The sequence below is a fragment of the Ambystoma mexicanum genome, chromosome 4p (assembly GCF_040938575.1).
Source record: "Ambystoma mexicanum isolate Mex_15411 chromosome 4p, UKY_AmexF1_1, whole genome shotgun sequence".
Taxonomy (NCBI): Eukaryota; Metazoa; Chordata; class Amphibia; order Caudata; family Ambystomatidae; genus Ambystoma; species Ambystoma mexicanum.
In genome coordinates, this window is record NC_090927.1 from 279,960,185 (window position 1) to 279,987,994 (window position 27,810).

Genomic DNA, 27,810 nt, shown 5'->3' on the forward strand with positions numbered 1-27,810 from the left:
AGTTGCCCTGCCTGGTCCAGATAGAGTGACCATTACGCTTTAGTAATGACTTGGAAACTTGTAGCCCACAGTTATTACCGGGAGCCACAGAAGTGAACTCTGCTGAAAATCATATTAAGTGGTTTGAGAGCACTGCGTCATTGGCTATGTAGTCTATTCTTAAGCATAGGCTGCCCAAATAGGATAAAATTGACATTGACTGTCCATATCTATCAAGCGTTTAGTAGTCTTATTTCCAGCCCTTTGTTGGCTATTATGGGCGAGTGATCGAGTCCCCTCTCTATGCAATGAGCTTGGCAAAACATATGACCTGCTTCTTTCTCAGAAAAGAGGGAGCTAAGAGGCAATATAATAGCCATTGCAAAGTTTCAACTTGTAGACCCTGACTTTATGAGACAAACCCATAAACTGAAATAGCAATGTAGCAAGTGGCTGAAACTCCGTACATTCTTCAGCATGAACGTTGATTGGCAGAAAATGTTGGTCCCTAACTAATAATTGACAGGTGGAGTCTTGTATTGATCAACTTGATCAAATAGCAACATATGAGTGGGAAGTCATTGTTAAGCATAAGTTTGTGACTCCCGGTTTGACGTCGGAAACTACGTACATCAATGAACTTCCGTAGTGGTCTAACTCAACAACGATATTGAATATTATAATTTGCATGGACACATGAAAGGCTTCTAATGCTCTTGGGCGCAATGGCACTATGAAAGCCTCTACATCTGCAAAGGCTGCAATCTTATCTGCCCTGTTTAATATAATATCTAAAACAGGTACAATCCCTCTTCCTAGAAAGAGCCTTCTGCTCCTTGTCTACAAAAAGGGTATTAAGGAAGATCCTCAACATAACATGCTCATTGCCCTTTTAGATACATAAAATACAATCCTTTCCGAAGTTTTGCTATATGAGTTATCTCCATGGGCTCACAATAAAGAGATTCTGGGCCTCATTACGAGTATGGAAGTAGCCATGCCGCTAAAAGCGGCATGGCTACCTCCATACAGGGTTCCAGGTCCGGGTCCCGCAAAAGGGGACTTACCGGGCCATTCCGACCTTGGAGGGTCCGGTAAATCCCTTTCGCGGAACCCAGACCTGGTACATCCACATTCCCATTTGAGCCCCCAATTGGACGATAGTTAGCCGGACAAGAAGGATCAGCTGTGGGTTTCTTGAGGAGAGGATGCACAAGGGAGTGTTTCAGAGGGGAGTGGAAAGATCAAGAGGCAATGGAGAGCTTGCAGAAATCGGCAAGGGAAGGAGTGAGGGTATGGATTGATGGTTTTAGAGGAACAGGGCTGGACATGTTTTGATGAGGCTTTCATAGATCGGACTTGTCTAACGACCTCATCAGGGGAGAAAAGAGGAAAGGAGGAGAAAGATGGTGGGGGGGTAGCTGAAAGAGGGTCAGCAAGCAGAGGCGGAGAGGGGAGTGGAGGGGGAGCGGAGGAGAGGGAGGACAAGATGTCCTGGGTTTTAGAGATAAAGTGAGAGGCAAGGGCACTGCAAAGAGCCTGGGAGTTGAGAGGAGGGGTGGAGACTGCAGCAGGGTTGGCCAGCTCCTTGCAGATTTTAAAGAGTTTGGCCGAGTTGTTAGATGCTGTGGAGACACAGACTTGAATGTGGACTCTCTTTTTGGTGCGTACAGAGAGTCGGCATTGCCTTTGGAGCAGGCGGCAAGCCAGTTTGTCAGAGGATGAACAAGAAGCCCTCAATTTCCTCTCAGCCGTTTATATTACGTTCCCATTTAAATGCAGCTAGGTCGCAGTCATTCCAAGATTTGCACTTGGCTTTGGACTGCAATCGGATCCTCATGACAGGAGCAAGAGTATGCAGAGTAGCAGAAATAGACAAGTAGAGCAGAGACAGGGTGTGTCAGGGTGTGAGTCAGCCCGGGGTGGATGGGGGGGAGAAGGTGGCAGTGAAAGCCTCGACTGACACACGCTTCATGGGCCGGATGTCCAAGAAGGTAGGTGGCAATCTTGGGGCAGGCTTGGCTTGAGGGGTGGAGATGGAAAGATGAGAGGAGAGGAGGCAGTGATCACTCCAGGAGAGAAGAGTGGTGAGAGGGCCAGAGGAGATCAAGACATCAAGTGTTTGAACAGCAGAGTGAGTCGGGCCAGAGGGGAGGATGGAGAGGGAGAGTGAATCGCAGAGGTCGCGAAAGAGCGCAGATGAGGGACAGGGAGAATCAAGATGGATGTTGAGGTCACCAAGGAGGAGGAGCTGAGTGGTTGAGGCCAGGGGGAGGAGACGAGGTCGGCGCACTCAGAGAGAAAATAGGTGATTTGACCCGGGGGCAGGTGGAAAGTAGCAACAGTAAGAGAATGGGTAGGAGAGAGAGAGAGCCTGCAGACAAGGCATACGTCAGAGTGGGCATGATAGAGGCAGGAATCCACTAAGGGAAGATCAGGGCTACACCCTCTCCAGGCCGGGTGGATCTGGGGGCGCAGAGGATCGTGTAGCCATCAGGGAGGAGAGTGTCAAAGCTTGTGACAGAGCTATCCGTGAACCATGTCTTGGTAAGACAGAGGACATCAAGGTCAAGTACTTCTAGGAGGTGGCAGATGTCAGACAAGTGTTTGACAGCAGAGCAAGAGTTGAGAGTGGCAAGATGAAGAAGGTGGCCAGCCTTAAAGACCTTCCGGGGAGGGGTACAAATTGGAGGTATGCCCTGGGGAGGTGTGGAGGGAGCTAGAGATGGAGCAGAGGGGGAATGAAAAGAGGGCAAGGTAGCCAAGGGAGGAGAGTAGGGGACAGCTGGAGAAGGAAGGAAGTGGATGAGGCGAGAGATCCGCTTATCAAAGAGGAGATTGGCCTGAGGGCCTTGCACCATGACAGTGCCATTTAGGTGGAAATGAATGATGACTGTGGAGGCGTTAAAGGAATCCATGAGGACTTCCCAGCGGATGCCGCCATTAATGGGAGAGGAGGAGACAGGACAGAGCTCAGAGATCATATGAGGGTTCCAGAGATCGGGCGAAGGAACGACAAAGAGGATGTCATTGAGGGTTTGTCTGGCAGAGGCGCTGGAACAGGTATCAGAAAAGCCTCAAACCGAAAAAACCTATGAGAAAGGTATGAGAAAAGCCTCAAACCGAGCAAATACATGATTTAATGCAGGTGTCGGAGTTGACTTGCTCTCATTCCCATTCTCAGTGTCTGGTAATAGAGGAAACGGAATAATCACTAGCTAAATCGTTCATTATAGCACTTTCCTCTTCTGTGTAGATGCTTAGTCCACTCACTGGATTCTGCCCTTCATAACCAAGTTTTTATTCTCACTTCTGTGACCATATGAGACACTTAATTTCTCTCTCTCTACCTCTGTCTCTCTCCCTCTCTGTCTTTCTCTTGCACATCCTGGCTTTCTCTCTCACTCCCTCTTTCTGCGTTGAACCCTCAAATTACATCTTTTCCTTACTTCCTCCATGCACCTGTACGTTCTGGATTTCTGGATGTCTTTGTGTCATTTGCTCATGGCACTTAATGAGATGCCCCACCTGCCACTAGTGTATTTACCAGAACCCATAAAATGATCTCTATTCTCCACTTTATTCATTTCTATGTCATGCTAGTTGATCTGGGCTCCTATGTTCCCTGATTATTGGCATATTATTGTGCATTTGTGAAAGGACGACAAACCAATTGCAAGTGATTTCAATCCAGCACTCCAAGTAAGTCAATGCCTAGTAGGGGATGCCCAATGGAAACCCTTATTTATATATTTTTATGTCAAAAGTTCTTCTAATTCTGGATGATGTACCCTTATACAACGCCCCTCTCTTTGAATCCCCCCGGACTCACTGAACCAAGAAGAAGGTTTGTTTTGCAAATTAAAAGATGTATTTGAAGAATTGAACAATATATATATCACACTTTTATAAATATGAATAATATCTGAATATCACACTTATGAATATTTATGCAATGATCAGCAATGGGTAATATGACAATATCAACAATCTCTTTAATCAATTAGGAGTAGGAATGGGAAGATTAATGAAGCAGGGAATACCTTTGTGTGGTTCAAGGAAATGCAATGATAGGAAAGAAGCAACACAGAAATAAACTTGATATGAATTCAACCAAAGACAATGTAATCACTCTTTCCCCCTGTTATTACTCACTCCCCCCAATATGCAATATGAAGAGATGAAATGAGGGCACACAGGTATCAGGAATAACAATCACAATTGCAGTTTCAATCCCGACTCCCCCCCAAGCAACCAAAGAGAAACAGGGCTGATTTTAAACAGAACAAATGCTTTAGAATGTGGTTTGAAATGAATGGGAAAATGCTAAAAATGATTTTAATTTGCTAAATGGGATTCAGAACAAGTGAGACGTACGGTTCAAAAGTTACAGAGGTTTTAGTGAAGGTAGATTTTTCTCAAAAAGGTCAAGATTTCAAATTGAAAGATGCGCTTTAAAGATTAGGAACCAAGATGGACTTATACTAAGGGGCTATGAAAGTGCAAGATACCCAACGGGACAGCCACCAGAACAGGGCGCCTTCCGCTCTGACTTTTGTACGCCAGGACACTTGACTTTCTTCCGAAAAATATCAGCGCATGGATGATTATCACTACAATTATCACAAGATTATATAATGATAAGGATTCAGGATGGACACAAGATTCTATAATGCAGTTCTGGATAGGTTGAAATGGATTGAATAGGATTACTTTAAACTAAGAGATGACTATGGACATTTCTATACTAAATACTCACTACTATGGCTTTGGAATGGAATGGGCCCGTCAAATATCTGGTCAAAGGTTTGGACTGGGCTTCTCTCGCCACCGGACAGGTCTCAGGCGCTTGGTTCTGCTCTCAGCAAGGCACTCTGGTCTGCACAGCCTCTTGGACTGGATATGACAGGTTCTGGGTTACAGCTGTGCTCTACCGGTTTGGATCTCTGGTTCTAGCACGGGTTCTTGGCCAGAAGCAGCAAAACAGCTCAGCCAGGCTGTTGAATGGTTTAGGCCCCGTGGAAGTTTAGGGGTTAAAATCAGGTTGTTAGATTTTAAAGGCCTGCTGAAAAGGGTTCAGCTTTTTGGGTTAGGCCTCTGCTTCAGAGATCTGGATCTGGTTCTGGAGTCTGGACCTAGAGTCTGGAGATGGATTCTTCCTGCAGAGCGCTTCGCCGATAGATCAGTGATGAGTGAAAGTTTGTCCCTCTGGTCCTCAACAGCCCCTATTTATCCATCTTCCAAAGGGGTGGGGAGGCTGATTCTACAATGCACAACCCTCTAAGGATCTGATAGGTGCAGAGAATTCCCTGTCCCCTGATTGGAGAAGGAACAGAGTGTCATGATGCGTCATAGTGATGCTGCCATTTACAATCTAGGGAAGAACCTCCTCTTTGTTCCTAACCAGAAAATCTATTTTCCATGAAAAACATATTTCTAATATCACCAACTTGTTGAGAATGCACATTTACATTACAGATTGCCTAAGATGCATTTCAGTCCAAATCTTATCTTCCTATGAGTTTTGGTTCATAAATGACAATTTTTCGCGCTTCTGGTTGGTTGCACATTTTCGGATATGTACAATTTTGTACACATGAATGCACATACCCTCTGGGCATATAACTGTAATTTTTCATGTTCCTAGCATAATCAAAATAGCTACAAAATTAAAAATGTCTTGGTTCAGTCTCAGAACATCGCACAGATTCCAGATTAGTTTTAAACTGTGCACACATTTTCCATTTTAATAATCTCTAAGTTTCATATTTTTGTCAGTTCAGTACAATTTGTTATACGTCTTTTCCTTAAACATATATTTACTCCAGTTTCAAATCCACATTTTCAGTCTGGCCCACCTCCAAGGCTAGGCTGAGTCAGAGAGTCACATGGGCTGGTTCCTGCCTGGGCTTGGTGTCTGTCACACCCGAATTAGCATTTTCATTCAGCTCAAGGGAGTCCTTTGTCTTCCCTCAGAGCAACATGCCAGAGTGCCCCTCCCATTTCCTTTCACACCAGCCTGCCAGTTTTTTAGCAGAGAGCAGGGGGAAGATTCCTTTGTTTGAGAGAAGGTGTGGAATGTGTTTGAAGCTCAGTGTGGGAAACCTCTTGGAGTTTAGCTGAATCAGGTTACCTTATGGTCAATAGTGACATTGTTTCTTGTGGAAATTAAAGTTCCAAATTTAAAAAAAGGCAAACATATCTTCAATTTCAGCCTTTTTCAACATTAAAATCAATGTGTGGCACCCCATATTGCATTTGATGGAGGTCCCGTCCTTTCCCACACTTAGATTTTCAGACACAAGTTTCACCTGTCAGATTTAGAGATCGCCAGCATCTGACAGAGGTGAGTAACGGTATTGCACCCATTTTCAACATAATTTTCCAAGCAAGCAATCTTCAATGTGGATTTTCTTCTGATAAGTGTACTTCTGTGGACATTGTATTTATGTGGATTCTTGAAGTAGTATGATATTTAACACCCCACAAGGAGGTTGGGTCTTTTGGGTGGTTTGTGAGCCATGATTTTTGGAAATTTGACAACCAAGAAACACGGATTTTCACACAGCTCTGTGTTTCTTTTGCAATCAGCCTTGCTTTGTGGGGAGCCAAATGATGGGTCTTGGCAGTGTTCTCCTGTGTTACCACTGACATAGGCAAAAGTGGATGGCGGCCTATTTTTCAGATTTTTACTGCGCATTCTGATGTTCCTAATGCAAGCAATGCACAGTAATGTTGCAGGGCCTGGACTAGTGGGAAAACACATCCCACAAGCCCCCCTCTTGCGATTTGGTGTTGATCATCCATCCATGGGAATTCGCAAGACTGGGATGTCAGTTTCATCTCTTCTGATTCCACAAATGGCAAAGTTCATCCTCTTTTCCTCCATCAGGGGTGGATCGATCGGTTCTCCTCGCCAGTCTTGATGGCAGTATTGAGCGATACTCCCGGTCCCCGGATAGTCCTCCTTGGTTAGTCTCCAGGGTTTCCTATCAACTATGGTTATCCTAGGATGACAAAGCAAAAACATATTTGTAGACATTTCCCCACCACTATTAATGTAGTGGGGCGGACACATACATTTTGATAAGTCAGGACATCTTTGTATTATTGTATTTTATAGGCTATATGTGGAATATTTTAGAGTTGGAATTTTATGGAGCTGGAGTGACCCCCTCTGGGGTTCCAGAAAACTCCTCCAGTTGCTGCAGAGTGTGCCTAGGATGGCAACACTTCAGTTGGTTAATATGGACCCACTTATCTTCCCCTTCTGCCAAACTGCCTTTGGGGATGCGGATTTTGTAGGCGACTGGTGAGATTTTGTCTACAATTTCAAAAGGACCCCGCCAGGTAGGCAAAAATTAGCGCTGTTTGGCCTGGTTCCTTTGGAAATTGTATAAGTAGACCCGGTCTCCTACATTGTATTCTTTTCTGGTAATCGTTAAGTCATAGTGGGTCTTCATGCTGTCTGCAGATCTCTCTAGATTTCGCTGAGCATAGGCAAAAGCATGTTGAAGGTGTTTTCTTAGATTTTCAACATACTCATGAGTTGTGGAGGCATTGATCAATGTCTGCTCTTGGGTTCTGTAGAGCAGATGCTAGGGAAGCACCATCCTGCGTCCAGTCATCAGCTCAAACGGTGACATTTTAGTTGCAGATGAAGGGGTAGATCTGATCGCCATTAGGACAAGAGGTAATCGAATATCCCAACTTGGCCCAGAATCTGCCACAAACATTTTTAATATGCTCACAATTGTTCTATTATATCTCTCTCCTGCACCACTAGAGGCTGGCTGGTAAGCAATATGTAGCTTCCTTTTGACCCCAAGTATCTCCCAAATCTTTGGCATTACTTCGCTGGTGAAATGGCTAGCTCTGTCTGACTCGATCCTTTGGGGTAGACCAAAACGCGAAAAGATGTGGTTGATCATCAGGGCAGCTGCTGTTTCTGCCTTGCAGTTTGGGGCCGGGAGACATTCCACCCATTTAATAAACAAGTATGTCACGGTCAACATGCACTTGTTTCCCCTAGAGGAGCGAATCACAGGCCCGATGAAATCGACTTGCAAATCTGATCATGGCAGTGTCATCGCCCTCTTTTGGAGAGGCCCACAGTGTGTGAGGGATGTTGTCTGAAATTGTGCACACACAAGACACCCCTTCAAGTATTGGTCGAGGTCCTGCCCCATGTATGGCCAGTATGCAACCTCTCTTAAGATTTCAAGTGCTGTATGAAACCCCCTATGACCGGCGGTGGCCGCATCCTGGGCGTGAATTAACATCAGGCTTCGGAATGAGGTAGGAACCACCCACTGATCATGGCCAGCTAGGGATTTCCTCACCAACAAACTGTCTTGGATTCGGAACATTTTTGGACATTTCATCAACACCCTGAGGCCCTCTTTCCCAATGTAATCGGTATCCGTCAGGGGAAAGTTCTCAGGGTCTTCAATGTGTTGATAAAACTTACCAATTATTGGATCCCCTTTTTGAGCCGTAATCAAATCAGCATCTGGGGTCTCCTAACTCCATTGTGCAGTTGAGAGATCATTGTGAGCATTTGTCTGGGACCTAGTGATAGCAGTGACCTGGATTTCCCCCAACAGGGACTCAATCTCAATTAGATCCCCTTGGGTGGCCCCGGTTTTTGCCAGCTGATCAGCTAAGTTATTTCCAGTTTTGTCTGGTCCCTCTACTTTGGAATGACCCTTGATCTTTTTCCAGTAGATGGTCATCCCATTCGAGGTGACCAGATCATCAATATTTTGGATTAATTTCCCATGTTTCAAGGGTTTATTATTAGCACATGCCTCTGGTTTTCCAGTTAACCAGGTGCTCCATGAACCCGTTCCGTACATAATCCGAATAAGTGATTATGACCAGTTCGTGGAGTTGATGTTGGACAGCAGTGAGGATGGCTTGATGCACAGCCATCAACTCTGCCACTTGACTACTTTGGGGACCAATCTTGTACCCAGTGGAGGGTTCTGGGCTCTCATTCACCCATGCATTCCCTACGCTGGCCACAAGTTCTTTTTCCTCGTTGTTGTCAACATGGTAAGAGCATCCATCCACATAGACAGTGGGCATTCCTTCACACTTGTCTTCTTCAAAGACATTGTGTGGGGAATTGAGGTATGCCTCCAAGTTGTCCTTGATTTTTAGACTCTCGTCCTCGAGACAGTTTTCTCTGGCACAATCATGCAAGTCAGCTAGACCTTGTGCGAGGGGAATATTCTTGTTTTGGCCATGTCTGACCTCCACAGGAAGCCTTGCATTGACAGAATCCAGAAAGTAATTTCGGAATTACTCACATTTCCGGCCCGGATTCTGTCACTTTGGAGATATTGCAGAGGCTGGTGTGGAGTCTCCACTATGATGTGTTCCCCCTGGATAAACGGGCAGTAATTCTTCAATGCCCACACCGTTGCCAGGAGTGCCTTCTCACAATCGTTGAATTTTTCCTCCACAGAGGATAAAGTTTTACTCACATAGGAGATTACTTTATTGACCTTGTCATGCTTTTGGTATAATACTGCAGTCAAGCATGTATTAGAGAACACTGTCTCCAAGAAGAACTCCTTGTTTCTGACAGGGTAAGCTAGGCAAGGCGCTTGTGAGAGGCTTCTTTTGAGTTGTCTTACTGCCTCTGCTTGTTCTGGGCCCCATTCCCACTTGACCCCCCCTTCAAAAGATGAATCAGGGGTCTTGTGATCTCTGCGTAGCCCTCAATGAACTTTTTACTGTAATTATTCAGTCCAAGGAGGCTCCTTAGTTCCTGCAGATTTGTGGGGTCTTTTAATTTCTGGAGGGTTTCCACTTTCTTTTCCTGGGGACAGACACCCTGAGGAGTAATCTCATGCCCCAAGAAATTTACAAAGGTTCTACACCGCTGTGCCTTTTGAAAAGAAAGTTTTGCTCCGGCAGCCCTCGACTGAGTCAGAACATAACGGATCTCCGTTATGTGTTCCTCCACAGTTGAGCTTTTAATGAGTACATCATCTACATAGGACAGGTTACCCCTTTCACCCAGGTCGGGCATGGCCTGATGTAGAAAAATGTTGAATTCATTGCCGGAGTTGACGTATCCGAAGGGAGTCCGGGTCCATGTGTACTACAGCCCCCCAAAGGTAAAGGCCAGCTTGTATTGGTCCTCCCTACTGACAGGTACAGTCCAGTATCCATTGGTCAGGTCTATTGCAGTGAATACCTGTGACCCCTGGATCTGGGCCAGCCCTTGGTCAATGTAGGGAAGAGGCCATCGGGAAGTATGGACCCGTTTGTTGAGCTCCCTAAGGTCAGTCCAGAGTCTCCACTGGCCGTTTGGCTTCAATATCCCCAGCACCGGATTATTGAAGGTGCTGTGGACTGGACGGATTATCCCACGGCACTCAAGGTTCTTAATTATTTCAGTAAGTGACTCCATTGATGCGAGGGGCAAGCGATATTGCTTCACAAACACTGGAGTCATGCCAGGGTCCGTGGGAATTATTGTTGTGTGGATGTCGGTGCGACCACAGTCATATGAGTCCACCACAAAGAGATCTTGAAAATCCAAGAAAACTTGTTTCAACTTTTTCTTCTGCTCCAGAGTCTCCCAGGCATCAGAAAGGTTGACTCTCTCTTCAACCATCTGCCTGAAGCCTGGAAAGGCTATCTCAGCGGTCTCCTCCAGCTGGGTGGAGAAGTCCCTGGTCAGAGTGCTGATTTGGACTGGTGGCTTCACGGGGGGGAAGGCAGTCCTCACGGACCTGGAATATCACCTCATCCCTCCTGAAGTCACAAGTCACATCTTCCTTACCATAAGGGCAGGAAGTGTACACCAGGAAGTTCCCCCATGCCGGGTAAAGATCCTGTCTGGTGTTGTGTTGTCATCACTGTCACAGTCAAAACAGTCCTTGGGGATTGGTCCTAACAGTTAATTTCCTAAATCTATGGAAACATTTCGGTCATCAACCGCCATTCCAATAATGGTGCCTGCGGCTAGAGTGATACTCTTTAACTCACTGTTATCCACCTCTATTGGAATGATGTCATGTTCTATGTTGATTAATGGTGTTGGGTTTACCCCCAACCCTTGCTGTTGGACAGAAGCATTTAGATGAATATAGGCATCAGGGTTTTTCAATTTCTGTCCTCTTTTAATTTTCACTTCCAGGGAGAATTGTCGGGTCCTTTCTGGGATGGTGACTTCCACTCCAATCTGAATTTCAACTGCATAAGGCAGCAGTTGAGCTGACCTAAATGCTTTCTCTGGGTCATCAAAGCCCATGGGATTGTCCGCCAATTGGGACCAAGCTTTGAAGTTTATTAGGTCCAAACTAATGGCAAAGCGATTGAGAATGTCACTGCCTAAGTAAAAGGCGGCAATGACGTCTCGCACGACCCAACAATTATGGACTATGCTCTTGTTGCCTATGGAGATTTTGAGCATGCACCTGCTTGGCTATAGGTCTAAATGTGGGAATGGCTGGATCTTTTGGGAGTTGGCGGAACATGGCTTCGCTGATGAAGCTCTTAACGTTGTTCACAAACACTCGGGCGATAACAGAGTTCTTCCCTTCATTTAACTGAACAGGGATGAACAACTGCTCTCCAATTTGGTGAATATCAGCCAGGCTCTTAGCTGATTTATCTTCTTTCTGGACTACAGGCGTGGGAATGTCTGATTGTAGATTGGTAAAGAATTTCAGAGTGTTTTCTTCCAGTGTGGAAGACCACCTTGGAAGGAAGTTTGATTTTCAGAAATAGAGAGGACCCCCCCATCACCAGTCTGTTGTCCTACTGCTATTACTGTCACATCTGGAATTTGTTTGTTCTGGAAGTGAAATTCTATTTAGTCAGATTTTTGTTCAACCATCTGGCAGGTGCTGTTTAAACTAACATGGTTGACACTCTGTTTTAATTTTATCGGTCGGCTAGTCTGGGTCCAGAGGACCTTGTTTACACGGTTCATTAGGGGTGACAACCTTCTCAGGAGGTCATTCCCTAGTAAACAAGGGGTGCCCTCGGGAGTCACAACTATGACCGGGTGCTTCACCTTGTGTCGCCCAATTTTAATGTCCAAATCCGCAGTCCCCTCAACGGGAATTTCCTTCCCGTCAAAGTTCTGAAGTTGTTCAGGAAGAGAGGTGAGAGGAATGTCGTATTTCTCCCCCCTTTCTGAATTTAGTTTATCAAAGGCCTTTTTGGACAGAATTGTAGCTTGGGATCCAGTGTCCACCAGTGCCAAAATTGTACCCTGCCCCTGTACTTGAACCGGGGCATAGTATCTTCCCTCCTTCTCAGCAAGAGGGCACAGATAATGCACATTTTTGGACAACTGGTGGGTTAATTTTCTAGTTTTGGACATTGAGAGAGAAGAGATTTGGGCAGAATTCTGTGGGGAGTCTTAGGAATCTGAAAGAAAAAGGTGGCAAATAGAGATGGGAGAAGTTTTGAGTTCCCCTGCCCCCTTTTTGGAGGCAGTCACCAGGAGGGGTTTGAACCAGGGGATTTTCATGCTGTTGGGTCTGGGATTGGATGATGGGCGGAGCTAGCTCAGTCCCCACATCTACCCAGTCTAGATTTGAATCCTTTGGGACCCATTTTTCTTTGGGAGGAGTTCCCCCATCTCTGAAGGAGAAAATCATTTTCCCAAGATCCTCTGAGGATCCCTCTCCTTCAAATTGGAAGACTCGTACCTCCTCCACAAAATGGGTCTGTTTGGGTCTTTTTTTTCTCCTACCCCCCCTCTGCTCCTTGGGTGGCAGACTTTCAGGGGCAGGAGATTTTGTTTCTGGTTCCTGGGTTTCCAGGGGCTTTTCAACAAGTGGCGAAGGAAGCTTCCTCCAAGGCTTTACACCCACTTCCCCTTGTGCCTCCTCCCCAGGAACCAGTGTGTTGTCGGGGTGCTGTCCCCGTCATTGTTCTGGAGCACCAGGTCCAGAGTTGGAGGCATTCTGTGCCGGCATGCCCATCTGAGGGTTCTGCTGAGCCCTCAGCATGCGACCCAGATCCTGTGCCATATTTTGGACCTGGGGCTCTAGCTGCGAAACCCGCTCAGGCTGATACAGGGTTCTCATTTTTCCCCTGGGCTGATCCCGGGAAGGGTAGCTATCCCTTCTCTGGTAATACCCCGGGTAGGGAAGATTTAGGTACCCCTCCACCCTTGGCCTCCCCTCTCCCGGATAAAGTTGTCTGGGCTCAGGAAAGTGGGGAAAGAAGGATGGATTATTTTGGGGTTGGAAGTTTTGTGGGTACTTGGGGAAAAAGCTCTGCCCAGGGGAAGTGAGGAGGGAAGTTCCCTCGGTTAGGTGCTTGGTTGGATCCCCCCTTGGGCTGGAGGAGTCCACACATAACCCAGGATGGGTCGGTTCCCCTTGTAGCAGGAACTAATATAGTGAGGGAAGTGTGGGATCCCATTTGTGGGACTACCTCCTTGGCTCCCTGTCTGTGACTGGCCTGACGGCCTTCTGGGCTTGGGATTGCCCTGATTTTGTGCAGGCAGGTTTTTAGCCCCCCCCATCTCCAAATCTAAAATGGGGGCAACCTTTACCTCTGCCGCCTTAGCAGCAGCAGGGGTGTTGGTTGGTTTGGGGCTTTTAGCATTATTTGTGTTTTCTATGGGCTTTTGCACCTCATAGATTTGGGTGGCCTGTTCAATGACCCAGTCTAGTGATCTTTTCTCATGAAAATATCTCACTAGCTGGGTCATGATGTACTTTGGTAGAGCATGGAAAAAAGTATTGACAAATTCTTTGCTGTCCGTGCGCACTCTTCTGGTAGTCTGCGCAAAGGCACGCTTTAACTCCTGCACAAATGCTTGTGGGGCCTGATCCTCCCCACATTGCAAGTTGTAGGCTGCTTGCAAGCCTCTTGGGGATTTCTGTGTACAGAAAAATGCTTCAAGATGTCCACCCTATAGGTGGACCATCTAAAATGATTTTGGTACTCCAGCCCTGCAAAGAAACTGGAGTATTCTGGTGGAAAAGGTCCATTTCACATACTGAATGCAGCTACTGCTGTCTTTCAAATGGAAAGTTTCCATCATCTGCTCAAAGAGCTCTAAGTGCTCCCAAACAGAATACTTGGCGTTCTTATGATAAGGCATGATGACAATCCTTATTGCCTTGATTTGTTTTAAGGGGTCCTTGGTCCAATCATCCTCTGACTCAGAGGCACTGCTCCCAGAATTGCCCGTCTGTTCTTCCAGGTTCTCCCGGATTCTGCGAGCTTTGGAATGGCTGGCAGAATGTGGGGACCTAGTCTCCTGTGTCCTGGGGCGCACAGAGCTGTCTTCTGATTCCTCCTTGCTCCCAGGATTTGATGGGTACCCCCCCCCCCCACTGTCCTAGCTGGGCAGAGGTTTTCAAGATGCCCTTAGTGGGCCTACTCTCCTGGAGTTCCCCACTAAACTTCACAGTGCTTGGGTACCCATACCCAGATGCCCGCCCATCCATTCCTGGGAGGTACTGGTCTATGAGCCCCATACTTCTGACTGGATAGTAATCTGCCATCCCCGTGGCCCTGGACTCATGTGCGCCAGTGGACATGGGGGTGACAGAGTCCAGGGACTGGGAGAGATGAAGGCCTCTGGTACTAGGGTTCCTGAGGTTATGCTCAGGTGTTTCCCTTTCCCAGTGAACCTCATCTCTATCAGCCCCTGCTCCCTGTTGCTATGCAAGAACCTGAGCTTTCTGTTCCTCAATCAAGGCCTTACTAGCCTCTATCAGTCTCTCTTGCATGGCTACCTGCCTGTGGAGCCTATCATTGCTCTGACAGAGAGCCTCATTTTCTCTCTGTGCATCCTGGTTTGTCTTTGAGTACTGGGCCAGTCTTTGCTGCGGGAGGGTTACCCCCTGAGTCCTGTCCATACTGGCCTGCTCCCTCCTTGCCAGAGCATCCTCCACCTCCTGGTGTGCTCTAACAATCTATCATGCTCTTTTTGGAGGTCACCCAGTCCCTGGAGGGCCAGGTGATTTTCTTCCAGTTTCCCTTTTAAGTGACAGACTTCCTGGCCTAAGGTGTCCTTTCCTGAGCAAGAGCCTGCCTCTGCGCCGCCAGGTTGTCCCTCTGCCTCTGAAGGGCACCAGCTTTCTGGCGCTCTTCATCAAACTCTGCCTGGGTATCCAGGTCTTTCAAAATCAATGTATTGCTACCTGCTTTGTGCATGCCCTATTGAAATCTATCTGTTGCTCCAGCTTTTTCTGGCTCTGCAGTAGGGAGTCCAAACGTTCTTGGTACTCCTTCTGCAAGGCCAGAAGTCTGGTTTCCTGGTCTGCCTTTTCCTGCTATAGGATACCCATGTCCTCTTTTATTTTAACTATATACTGCCTGCTTTCATTTTCTGACCCCTGGCTCCTCTGCATCCTTTGCTCCTCAGAAGAGTCCAGATCAGATTGGGCCTTTTCTAATGCCATCAGTTGCCTACTTGCCAGATCTTGGCCTTCAGCATATTTATCCTGTATGGCTCCCATAGATAAATATAGATATGCCGCTATCTTGGCAATCTTATTTTGCTCATCCTTGGCTTTAGGGGCCATATATAGTTCACTCAGGGCCACATGTAAGGGACCCTGATCTCTCCAGATATCTAACCCTGTTGCAGTGATCTGTTGTGTGATTGCCTGCAACCACACATTCTGCTCCTGCTCAGTCCATTCACCTCTCACAAATAACTTATGTAAAAGGTGTTCTCTAGCCATCTTAATGTCTACCAATGTCGCCATTTTGGAAATATTAATTTCCTTCCTGATTTACAGAAGTTTATTTTTATTTTATTTTTGCAAAACAGACCGTTTCCTTAGAGAGTTCCCTTTTGAGGGGTGCTTTTACAGTGTAACACAGCGTGGTAGCCCAACAGGATTTATGTATGCTGTCAGTTAGCACACTGTATTAAGATGCACAAGTGGTAGTCCTAATCCAGAAATCCCGCTACGAGCCCCCAATCGTTACGCTCACCTGGTATCCACGGGGACGCCACCCAGCTGCTGGAACCCTGGTGTCCTTCTCGGTCGCTCCCGGGTATTATCAGCGGGGAGTTCTTTCTGGAAAACAGATGGGCAATGTTCAAGATAGAGCAACTGGGGAAATAACCACCCAACACCCGGTATGCCTGCAGCGCCTCCCCGGGCCTTTCCTCACCTTGTTTTGGGCTTTGGCCAGCTCTCCGTCTTGCCTTCTTCGCAGGGGCGCGTTGTCCTCTGTGGGCGATTGCAATTGAGTTACTTCACTGATGCTGCCCCTTTGAGTCTCTCAGGTAGGTCTTATTACTGTTATTCTGTAAGCCTTTCTTTGAACTAATGATGTCTTTTCTCTCCCAGTAGGTGCGCGAGAGTCCGCTGTGGGCCGTTGGCTGGGCTCACCGGCAAGTGATGGTGTTTCGGGAGCGCCTCGATGCGGTAAGTGGGCGCTATACGTAGCGCTATGGTGTCGTGCTTCTGCTAACCTGTTGTCTTTTATTCCCGTTGGCCGAAGCAAGAGGCTCCTAGGCGGTGCTGGTCGATGGGCGACTTGAGAGGTAAGTTGCCGGCTCTGATGTAAATGTCTAATGTCTCTTTTCTCTCTTTTTGCAGGTTTCGAAGATCCAAGAAGCTTGCTGTTCCTTGGGTGCTGATTGCAGTCTGCGGTGGAATCTCAGGTAAGCTGCTGAAAATAACGATGTCCCTTTGTTTTGCAGGTGCAGACTTTTCGAGGTTCGAAGATGCTGCAGAACACGATGAGCGTCACGTTGCTGGAATGCAAAGAAACGCGAAGCGTGTACTGGAGTTCGGGTGTGGTTTATATATCGTGCAGGCATCCCAGGTATCACTGGGCCTGCCACACCCAAAATGCTAGACCGCATGGTTCAGTTTTAGGAACTGAGCCATGTGGAGGCATCCATGTTGTTGCGCAATGCCCTGATTACTGCTCTAGCATATGAGCCTGATGCCAAAGGCGCCAGGACTGACTCCAAGAGAGTCTGGGGGCAAATGTCAAGGCCCTTGAGGGCCTGATGGGGGTAGAAGTAGCCCACCTGGCCTGGCTATCCAGGCTTAGGGCAGGGATCGTGACAGCACTCCCCCCTAAGGCCCCTCTCAAGGTGTTTCTTCTGTCCGGCCCAGGTTTAGTTGGGAAGTTTCGATGTTAGCTTTTAATCAGACGTGGTGCGTGAACATTTTAGCAGGGTTCCCAGGATCTATCTTGGGGTCCAAAACCTTTCCAATCGATTAGATGGTATAGCTTCCCTCTTGAGTACTTAGAATCCAGTATGCCTTTAACTTCGAATTCTGGTTCTCCGTCAACAAGAATGGGTTTTGGTGCTGCCTTAATCCATGTACCTGGCTGCATTAGTTTTATAAGGGACACATGAAATACGGGATAGATGCGTAGATTGGATGGTAAATCTAATTTGACGGCCGCCGTAACTGATAACCGCCTTGATGGTGTAGGGTCCCAAATACCTGGGTTGGAAGGTCCGGGTTCCTTTGATGGGTATGAACCTGGTGGCTAGCCAAACCTTGTCTCCTACTCGATAGTCAGGGCCCATAGTCCTGTGTAGGTCGGCGAATTGTTTTTGCTTGTCTTTGGCATGAATTAGATGTTCTTTGGCCTTTTTGAAAGCCTGAGTGATGTTGGTGTGAAGGGTTTTTACCGCTGGCATTTCTATGCTGGTTGGGAGATCCAATTCTGAGGTACGTGGGTGTCTGCCATATAGAGTATAAAAGGGTGTTTGTCCAGTACTGGAATGTAAGGAGTTGTTATAAGCGTACTCAGCTATCCAAAGTAAGTCCTTCCAGTCTCTTAACTCGTGATGTAACATACACTGCAGGTATTGCTCAAGGGTCTGGTTGGTCCTTTCGGTCTGGCCGTCCGTTTGGGGGTGGTGGCTAGTGGATAGCCGGACGTCAATTTGTGCCATTGCACAACACTTTCTCCAAAAGTTGGAAACAAACTGACTACCTCGATCAGAGATCAGGATTGATGGGAAGACCTGTAATTTAACAATATTGTCCAGAAACACCTTGGCTAGAGTGGAGGCATCTGGAAGGCTTTTGAGTGGAATAAAATGGGCCATCTTTGAGAATAGGTCTACAACTACAAGGATGGTGTTAAATACTTGACTGGTAGGTAGATCAGTGATGAAGTCGAGTGAAAGGGTGTGCCATGGCGCTGGAGGAATGTCCAAAGGTTTCAGAAGGCCAGATGGTTTGTGTTTTTGCGATTTATTTTGTGCGCAGACACCACAAGATTGGATGTATTGGATGAGATCTCTTCGCCAAGTAGGCCACCAGAAGATCTGTTTCACCTTGGCTAAGGTCTTGGTAATCCCGGGGTGCCCTTCGATCAGGGAATCGTGGTAACCAGAAATGACTTGTTGTTGTAAGTTCTTGGTGGGGATGTATAGGCGGCCCTTACAGAAGGGTAAACGGTCTTGGATGGAATATTGTTCTCCCTGCGCTTGCCATGCAAGAAGGGTATCCGGATTCATGGTTTGTTGGATTTCCTTTTTCAGTTCCATGTGGGTTAAGGCTGTAGTAAGGCCTAAGATTTTGTCTTCAGGTATGATGGGGACTGGATCTGGCACCGTATAGACCAAGTCATCAGTGTCAGTACGAGAAAGTGCGTCAGCTTTTCCGTTCTTGACGCCTGGTCGAAATGTTATGACAAAATCATATTCGGCGAGAAAGAGAGCCCATTGGAGTTGGTGTGAAGATTGGGCCTTTGCTGTTTTAAGATCTTGCAGATTTTGGTGATCAGTAATAACTGTAATGGTGTGTCTGGCTCCCAGAAGATAGTGTGGCCAGGCCTTGAAGGCAGATTTGATTGCTAAGAGTTCTTTGTCTGTGATGGCGTAATTCATTTCTGGAGGTGAAAATGTCTTCGACCAGAAGGCCACTGGATGTAGCTGGCCAGTTTCGGGATCTCTTTGTGAGAGGACAGCTCCCATAGCTATACTGGAAGCGTCTGTTGCCACAATATACGGGAGGTCTGGACGTGGATGTCGCAGGATCGTGCTGAGGTGAATCTTCTCTTTAGTTCCTGAAAAGCCTTTTCCGCATCTTCGGTCCAGGCAAATTTCTTATTATTTTTTCTTAACAATGTGGTGATCGAGTGTACAACCTGTGGGAAGTCTGGTATGAACCGGCGGTAGAAGTTCGCAAAACCCAACATGCTCTGTACCCCTTTTATTGACGTTGGAGATGGCCATTTCAAAACGGCGTCCACCTTATGCAAGTCCATTCTGATGCCTCCTGGAGTAAAAACGAAACCCAGAAATTCAACTTCGGTGACATGAAAAAAACACTTTTCCATTTTTGCATATAAACGATGTTCCCGGAGCTTGGAGAGAACTGAACGGACGTGCTTGATGTGATCCTGTTTTGAAGTTGAGTACACTAAGATATCATCTATGTATACCAGGGCGCAGACATCTATTAACTCTCTCAAAACGTCATTCATAAAATACTGAAACGCTGCAGGTGCGTTGCATAACCCAAAGGGCATGACTTGGTATTCGAACAAACCATACTTGGTGCGGAATGCAGTCTTTCACTCGTCTCCGCTTCTGACCCGCACCAGGTGATATGCTCCTCGAAGGTCCAGTTTGGTGTAAATTTGGGCATCTTTGACCTGGTCCAGCATTTCAGGGATGAGGGGCAAGGGGTAACGGTTCTTTACAGTGATCTGGTTTAATGCGCGGTAGTCGATACAGGTTCTCAGGTCCCATTCTTTTTTCGGTACGAAGAACAAAGGACTGGCTGCTGGGGACTTGGATGGGCGGATGAATCCATTAGCGAGGTACTGGTCTAGATAAGCCTTCAAATGAGGGTTTTCGGGTTCTGCGAGGGCATAGATCCTGCCACAAGGGACCTGCGCACCCGGTCCAATTTCGATCTGGCAGTCATAGGGCCTGTGCGGGGGCAGGGTGTTTGCTTGGTCCTTCTGGAATACATCCTGGAAATCTTGGTATTCTTCAGGCAAAGTATTGGTCACTCCCAAAGCTGCCACATCTGGAGTCGTAGAGATACTGAAAGCAGGAATGTGTCCTTGGTAATAGCAGGCTGGAGAGCAGTTGCTGGGAAAGGTTAATTTTCTTGCCCGCCAGTCAATCATAGGGTTGTGAGCAACTAACCATGGCATCCCAAGTATGAGCCGGAATTGAGGTGCCTTGATGCGATCGAACGAAATGAGTTCTCGGTGTCCGTCCTGGCACAGCAAAGTTAATTCGGCTGTGCGCTGGGTTACGGGTCCGGAAGCGATTTCAGTCCCATCCACTGTGGTTACCTTATCTGTAGTCGGCTTGGAACATAGGGGAAGCCCCATCTCTGCAGCTAGGTCCTGATCTATATAATTCCCAACAGCTCCGCTGTCGATATATGCTTCAATGGCATGCATTCTTGACGATTGTTGGTTATTAATCAAGATCACCGGAATTGCAAAGTGTGAGGTCGGTGGCTCCTTTACCTCACTCGACAAACTGACCTCTACATTTGCCGAGCTGGGCAGTTTCCCGACTGACTCTCTTCCTCTTTTTCCGTGGCTCCAACGAGCTTCCTCTGAGGTTTCACTGGGCAGTCCCTCAGGAAATGCCCGGACTTCCCGCAGTATAAACATAGTTGTTGTTTTCTCCTTTTATCTCGCTCTTGTTTTGTTAGAGGGGGTCGTACCCCTCCAATTTGCATGGGTTCCAGAGTATTCTCTTGTAGTTGAGGTACATTGTCTCTAGGCCGAGCGTACCCAGGCCGAGGGTCCATCTTTGAACGGTCTGCTTTTCGGTCTTGCAACCAGTGATCCAGTTGCACAACCAGGTCTATGAATTCTGAACAATCTCTGGGATGGTCAACCACTTGAGCTAGAACGTCCTTTAATTCTCCTCGTAAGCCCTGATGAAACAATGTGGTTCTTTTGTTCTCAGGCCACCTAGCTTCAGCAACCAGTCGGTTGAAAGTAGAAATGTACGTTAACAAATCCTGATTTCCCTGTCGGAGGGAAAGGAGTTCATTGTCCACAGCTTGTTCACGGGTATGGCGAGCGAAGAGTTTATCCATTTCCCTCCGAAAGTCTCCAAAATTATGTAATGAAGGGTCATCCTCGGACACCAACGGTACCGACCAATCCGCGGCACTGCCACTTAAGTATGATAACACAAAGACTACCCGGGCTTGGTCATTTGGGAATGCTCCAGACCTGCAAAGAAAATGAAGGCAACAATGATTTATGAAGGCTGCGTATTTACGTGGATCTCCAGAAAACCTCTCCGGGGGTGCCAAAGGAACTGTATGTACCTGGTAACACGACTTGTACCGGAGTAGAGACTGTGGATGACATACTAGGATTTTGCATCGGTGGGTTGTTTCCAGGTAGAGGTGTCTGACCCTCATGGGATTGCAAGACTTGCCTGCTAATGTCTTCGGTATGCTCTTCAGTCACCAAAAAGTCTCTCCGAAGAGCGTTAGTCTCCTGTTACCACTGACATAGGCAAAAGTGGATGGCGGCCTATTTTCAGATTTTTACTGCATACTTCTGGGTGATTTTCAGCGAGCAGCATGCTTTCCGGCAGCCATTCTGATGCTCCTGATGCAAGCAATGCACAGTAATGTTGCAGGGCCTGGACTAGTGGGGAAACATATCCCCCAAATATGCATGCAAGACATCAATTTTAATGAACTCTATTATGTCACCCCAACCTCAATCGTAAAATAAGTCTTCCTACAAGCTAGGCAGTCAGTAGGGTATACATGGGCCCATGAAACACAATACACTTGATAGAGCTGCTAACTGTATATGATATAGGATTCGCCACTTAAAGGTAGCATGCAAGGTAGCCTTCGACCTGTACAGTTACAGAGCAGTAATAACCCAACCAGTGAACTACATTCATACAACGTTCAATACAATAAAAAACATAGATGGTACACACATTGCCTAAACCTTTAACCAACAAGGGAATGTGATTGAAATAATCTAGTTTTCAGCAGTGGAAGTGGAATAAGAGGTCAGCCTGGGATCAGTGACTGACAAACGTATCAGGCCATTGACATGAGCCTTATTCTCACTAGTCAATAGTAGGCCAATATGGCAATTGTCAGGTGCCATGCTTCCCACTGCAAGCCATTCATTGCATTATTTTTCAGATATTAATATACTGTAAACCAGTCCATGGACATCGGAAAGCTATACAGAGCAATACAAATGCGCATACATGTATCTATTATTGTACAGCAGAGAAGACCATAACAAATCACAGAACATGTCAAAATCTGAACACCACCAAGAAAGGTGCTTAAGGAATGGCATCACAGCATATGCCAGACCAATAGATGTATGCAGAACATAAAAAGATTGTGAAATATTAGGTTTAGGTTGGATCACACTACATAGGAAGTGTGTCAGGACAGTAGCTCAGTCTCAGAGGGGTGTTTAGCATTAAGAACAATTATTGTGTGGGACTAAGGGCAGTAAATAAAGCATGTTAGATGGTCAATGCAAATGAGCAAAGGTGACTCTGTGTGCATAGTGGATACGTCCAGAATATCAGAATCTATATGCAAACTAATTCAAACTCTTGAAATGAAGACGATTTCCAATATGTTTTTTAATATACATTTTGTACACATTTTTGGTTTATCATGTCATAATATCCCAGGCCCTGATCTGTCCTCACATGATTTTTAATGTATCAATGGCGTCCTTGCATGAGGAGGGCTCTGGGGGCCTGACTATTCCTGATGGTGAAGCTCTGCTGCGGTCTGTGAACACCGGAACCCCTGCCACAGCCAAGGGTCATGTGTCTCCGGCTTGGTCCCTTGAGTCAGTGCGAACAACCAACTGACCTACTCTACTGACCACCCGATTCAAATCAACTCCATTGCCAAGAAGTGCTCAGTCCACCTATGCTCAGTAAGTTGACCAGTGCCCCTTCTGCCACGTATAGCATTACACGACATAGCATCATTTATATAGCATAACACACTGCGCATGAATGAGACAAACTACTGTAGAAAGTATCCAGAGTACAGGAAAACTAACAAATGTGATCTAATAAACAGTACCGTTCTACACAGAGTTATTAACCCTATGCACAACGACAGGCAATAAATGTAAGCAATACTTACGTGCATCAGAAGCGTCTTTGACTTTGAGTTGCAAATCGTACATACCACCCGAAACACAGCATTTTAGAGCTACTTCTGTGTCACATAAGAAACTTCCTACAACGGGATCCGTTTCGATTTGGCTAGTTAGAGGCAATGAAATGATGGCAATGTCCGTACTGTTGCTGCTGGTTATTGATTTTTGAAATACGGTGCAAGTATATTTACCTGAAACAACATAACAGGCAATGCAATCAGGTGTTATACTGCAAATGCCTAAAACATCGGAATAATGTTTCATATTGCTCACGTGTTGGTGTCAGCCTGCCATTGATATCACACAAATAGCATTGCAAAAGAAAATTGAGCAGGGAGATCATAGTAGAAAAACTGTTAATAAAGTAGGGATCATGGCCTGGATTCGACATGCTATTTACATACTTGTGTGAGCAAACGGCTTACGCAAGTAGGTCAGAACACATTACGGGGTATGCACACATTATTTAGAGCATGGACATTTGCCTCTTATTCAAAATCTGCATTAAGTTGTGCGACAGTGGCTGTACTCAGAATATTTCTCAGGGCGTGTCCTTTTTTAACTGGTGGGGCTGTATAGCAAGGCGTATAACCCATGCGTAAAATAGTTTATGTCTTGCTATACCGATCCAGGAGATTTTGCAATTGTTTAGCAGGTGGACTGGCAGACAGGAGGCAAAATAAATGTCCCCCTTGTACTTCCTGCACAGCAAAAGCTCTCGCCATTATGAGAATTCCTTACTCTTGCGAAACAAATGTAATTCTATGGAATCTTCCTGCATTTACCACCTGCTAGAAGCAGGCGGATTCCATAGCAATCCGTTTTGAATGGTGCCTACAAAGCGAAATTTGCAAGTGACATTTACATCTTTCAGAAAATGGAGAGTAAACTGAAAGATTACAGGTACTTGTACCTATTCATGTCCCACTCTGTTTTTGTTGAAGTGGAAAATGTTTTGCAGGAGACCCAACAGCACGTACGAGTTAATGTTGGTGGTCCCCTGCATGCAAATAACACTAATATACTGTGCCCCAGAGTGTCCTTGATTCTCAGAGCCATTATGACAGAACATGTTCCTCTTGTGACGGCTGTCTCCTTCATCTGATTTGACTTGGTGCAGACCTTGTGGAAAATGAAAGGCGGCCAAGGGGCTTTTCAGAATCTTTTCCACAAAGCAGTCGGTGTCAGATCCAGGTTTTCCTAATGGGGATAGGGTCCGGAGGGGGAACAGGCATAGTGAACAATCCAAAATTAGAAGCAACTGCAGAATATGCTCCCCCCCTTAAGCAGTGCGCGTAATAAGCAAACCCTAAGAAATATAGTGGGGTGCTGGAGGGGGGGGTCTCCCACAGCGAACATGTTTAAAATACTGGATTGAAATTGTAGATTTTTCAGCATAATGATTATTCTTTAGAAAAAATGGGTATTTGGAGGGTTTTTCAGTCTTTACCCGAGTTAGAACTTAAAGACCCCAACCTGGGGAAATAGTGCTGTCTCAACCAGAGGTTAACATAAGCAGGCTCTTGATAGCAGCACGACTTAGTAATCAGGCTGAGCTACTGTTCAGCAGTACAAGATGATAAATGAAACCAGGAATGGTCCATGCACAATATTAGTTATTCAGAGTGTTCTCCCAAATGGATAGGCTGGACAGACCACGCTATCTTTCTTTTTAACACATTGCATCCTTTGATTACAAAAATATCAATTCTAATGAGGAAATACATACATATTCTGTATTGTTGGGGTTGTGCTGTGTCGCCCGCTTACAGGTTTGAAGGCCTTCGCCAGTGGTTATCTTCTGGTTTCTCAGAAAACCTTGGACACTAGTTGAAGCACTCTGGATTGGTCTCAACACCTAGCAGGGACCTTTATGGATGACTCAACAGATGTACTCCTTGCATTGATCTCAGGCAGATTCAGCAGGACCATGGCAGATTAGCGGTTGGACTTTAGGTTCCTGGAAAGCGCCTTTTCTAGCAAACAACAGCACAGCAGACTTCCAGAGTTGCAACTGACCCCTGTGGATGCTGTTAGAGAGAATTCTCATAAATGGCTGATTTCTCTTACCTAATGAGTTCCTCCGCAGCTTTGCTGGATTTCTAGGATTTATTCTTTTCACCTGGTAGGAGTGTCACCCTTTTTTTCCCACTCTTACATGTGTTTTGCTGTGTGTGTTTTCACTTTTTGTGTGATCTTGAGCACTGGAGCCTCACCTACTCCATGGCCTCATAATTTTCATTTGTGTTACACAGCCCCTTCAGTGCAGTGACACAGGGTTGTCTTTGAAACTTCCCACTGACTCCATTTTCTGGGGCTGACTACTGGCCCCCAGAAAAGGTAAAGTTGCCATTAACATTATTTTAGTCACTTTAAACCACAGACCCAGTGCACCCCATCTTTCATGGAGTATTGGAAAGGGTTCATTCTTATCCCTATTTGTCTGTGTCTCTTGGAGCATTGTTTCGGTCCCTTTACATCAAGACTTGGCTGGTGGCAGTGGTAACTACCCTAACTTTTCTACCGCGGTTATTTTATATAAACGTGGTATTGTTTTAGGCTATTATATTAGCCTCGAACATAAACCCGCTTGACCAAATACATTTTATTTTGGCTCCGGCTGGGTTTATTCGCCATTTCTTTTTGTTAAAGTCTTTCTTGTGTTTTTCTCTGTGTGCCAAACCGGGGTGATTCCTTTGTTCGCCGTCTTTTCGCAGGCTTCTGCACAGAAGCCCTCCTTAAGGCGCCTGAAAGTCTGGGTAGGCAGGATGTGAGGGAGGGATCTTCGGACCCCTGCCATTGGTTCCCTTGGTAACCCAAGTCGCACTCCTGTTTGATTGGCTAAGGGGACTGTCCTTGCCAGGACAGCCACCCTGCTTTGTGATTGACAGCCAGGCTGTATGAATGGGGGTAAACTGCATAAAAAGCAGGTCTCTGGGACTGGAAAGGCAGAGTCGCCACTGGAACGAAAGAACCAACGAGGAGCTGACAGGAGAGGACCCCTACAATGACTGAACCGCACGGTGAAGCCCTGCTGCAGGTCCGAATCTTCAGACTCCGACAACAGAGAAGATCCCCCAGGAAACTTCTTCCCTTGAGCTGGTGGGACCAACCAGTTTGCCAAAACTGCAAGCCAGGACCCCTCCTCTGGTCGAATTCGCTGTACAGAGCTACAGTAGGCCGGATAGCCAGGAAGGTCGGACCCTGCTTGGGTTTTAAGGAGCGCACCTTTTATTCGTTGTTTTGCTCTGCTGATTGTTTCTTCCCTGTGTAGTGCAGGACCCTCCAGTCTTCCTACTTCGTGTCGGTCCGACAGTCGCTTCAGGAACCGTGAGCCTGCAGGAACTACCAGGAACATCCACCTCAGCTACAGCTTCCTCTCCGTTTCAAGGTACTGTGCAAATCCGGTTGCTCGTTTCGTTCAACCGGGGTGAAAGTGTTTGAAATCTTTCTCCAATCCGAGTGCTTGTCCTTCTCTTCTCTTTGAACTAACTTTTCTATCAACTAACCTCGTCCGGAAACCGTGCCACGAACTTTACCGCAAACTACCCTGAACTATGTGATCTTGAGCAAAAGACTTTCGACCCATTGAATTTGGCCTTAAGCCTTTTCTACCTGATTTTATCACTGTAGTTCCTCTTGTTCAATGGCCCTGAGTACTTACCTGTTGGTTTGATTTAATTTCTAATAATTTTGACTTTCCCTCCCTTTTAAATTGCTGGAGTGCCATTTTGCTCCCACTTTATTTTGTGAGCTTAACTTGTCTGGAAATTAAGGGAAGTGGTGTGGTGTATTAAGAGAGTGACTTTTGAACTGCTTACGATAGTGCAATGTTATACAACTGAAGAGTGAAATAAATGTATATTCTTTTACTTGAAAACCTTGAGTCAGTGTTTGCCTGAATCATAGTAATTGCTGTCCTTTGTGTAACTATCTGATACTGCACACTTGTTCTTAAGATAAGTCTGGCTGCTCAGCCATCGCTACCACTTTAACAGTGTAGTACAGGCTTGTACCAAAGGTGAATTTGTACTATCACTTGTAGTCTTAATTGTGTGTGGGGTTCCCAAAGGGTGCTGCATATAATTCTGCCTAACAGATGCCCACAAAGATTCTAGCACTCAGGCTGACTATATATCCTAGTAGCTGAGCAAAGTTGGTCACAGGTGTTTTAGGCAGATTGCAAAGATGCAAGCTCGTTCATCCTGAAAATGACAATGTAGGTTGGGCAAGACAGTTGAATAGTAAGGCCCATCAGTCAAAGGGAGGAAGGCACCTTTCAAAGGTCTCTCCTGTCGAGTAGCATGTGCATGTCCGAAACGGTGTATTGTTGGCTGAGCCAAGGCTGGTTCCTGCAGCCCTCCCTTGGCATCTCTCACTCATCTTCTCCTTCAGATCTTTTCCAGTTCCAGTTGTCGACTTGACTCCTGGATCCAGCTTCCCTCCTTATATTGAGAAATCATGCTGAGGGTTAGCCCAGACCCCCAATAAGGGAACTTGCAACAGTCAAACCTAAAGGCGGTTGTCCAACAGTGGAAAGCCAGCCTCCTAGAATCTGACCAGCAACAGCCATATCTCTATAGGAGTGAGGCTTCCTGAGCTTTTCAGAGAAAATCCTGCAAAAATGAATGAAGGACCCTCTCCAACTAGGAAAAGTGCAAGGATGGCCAACAAAGGCCATGCCATCTTGAACAGGACTTTAAACATGAGCCGAAGCCATTTTGGTATATGATCCTC

The 27,810-nt window shown here is 46.3% G+C and overlaps 1 protein-coding gene across 1 annotated transcript in view; it reads right to left on the reverse strand.

Annotated features, from left to right (window-relative positions):
* The window catches only part of LOC138453202 (adhesion G protein-coupled receptor F5-like), a 1,258,340-nt gene that overhangs the window by 535,840 nt on the left and 694,690 nt on the right, over nucleotides 1-27,810 (reverse strand). Inside the window, exon 13 of the mRNA XM_069605829.1 lies at nucleotides 23,058-23,264. Within this exon, the coding sequence (XP_069461930.1) occupies nucleotides 23,058-23,264 (207 nt within the window). The remainder of the gene's footprint in view (nucleotides 1-23,057; nucleotides 23,265-27,810) is intronic.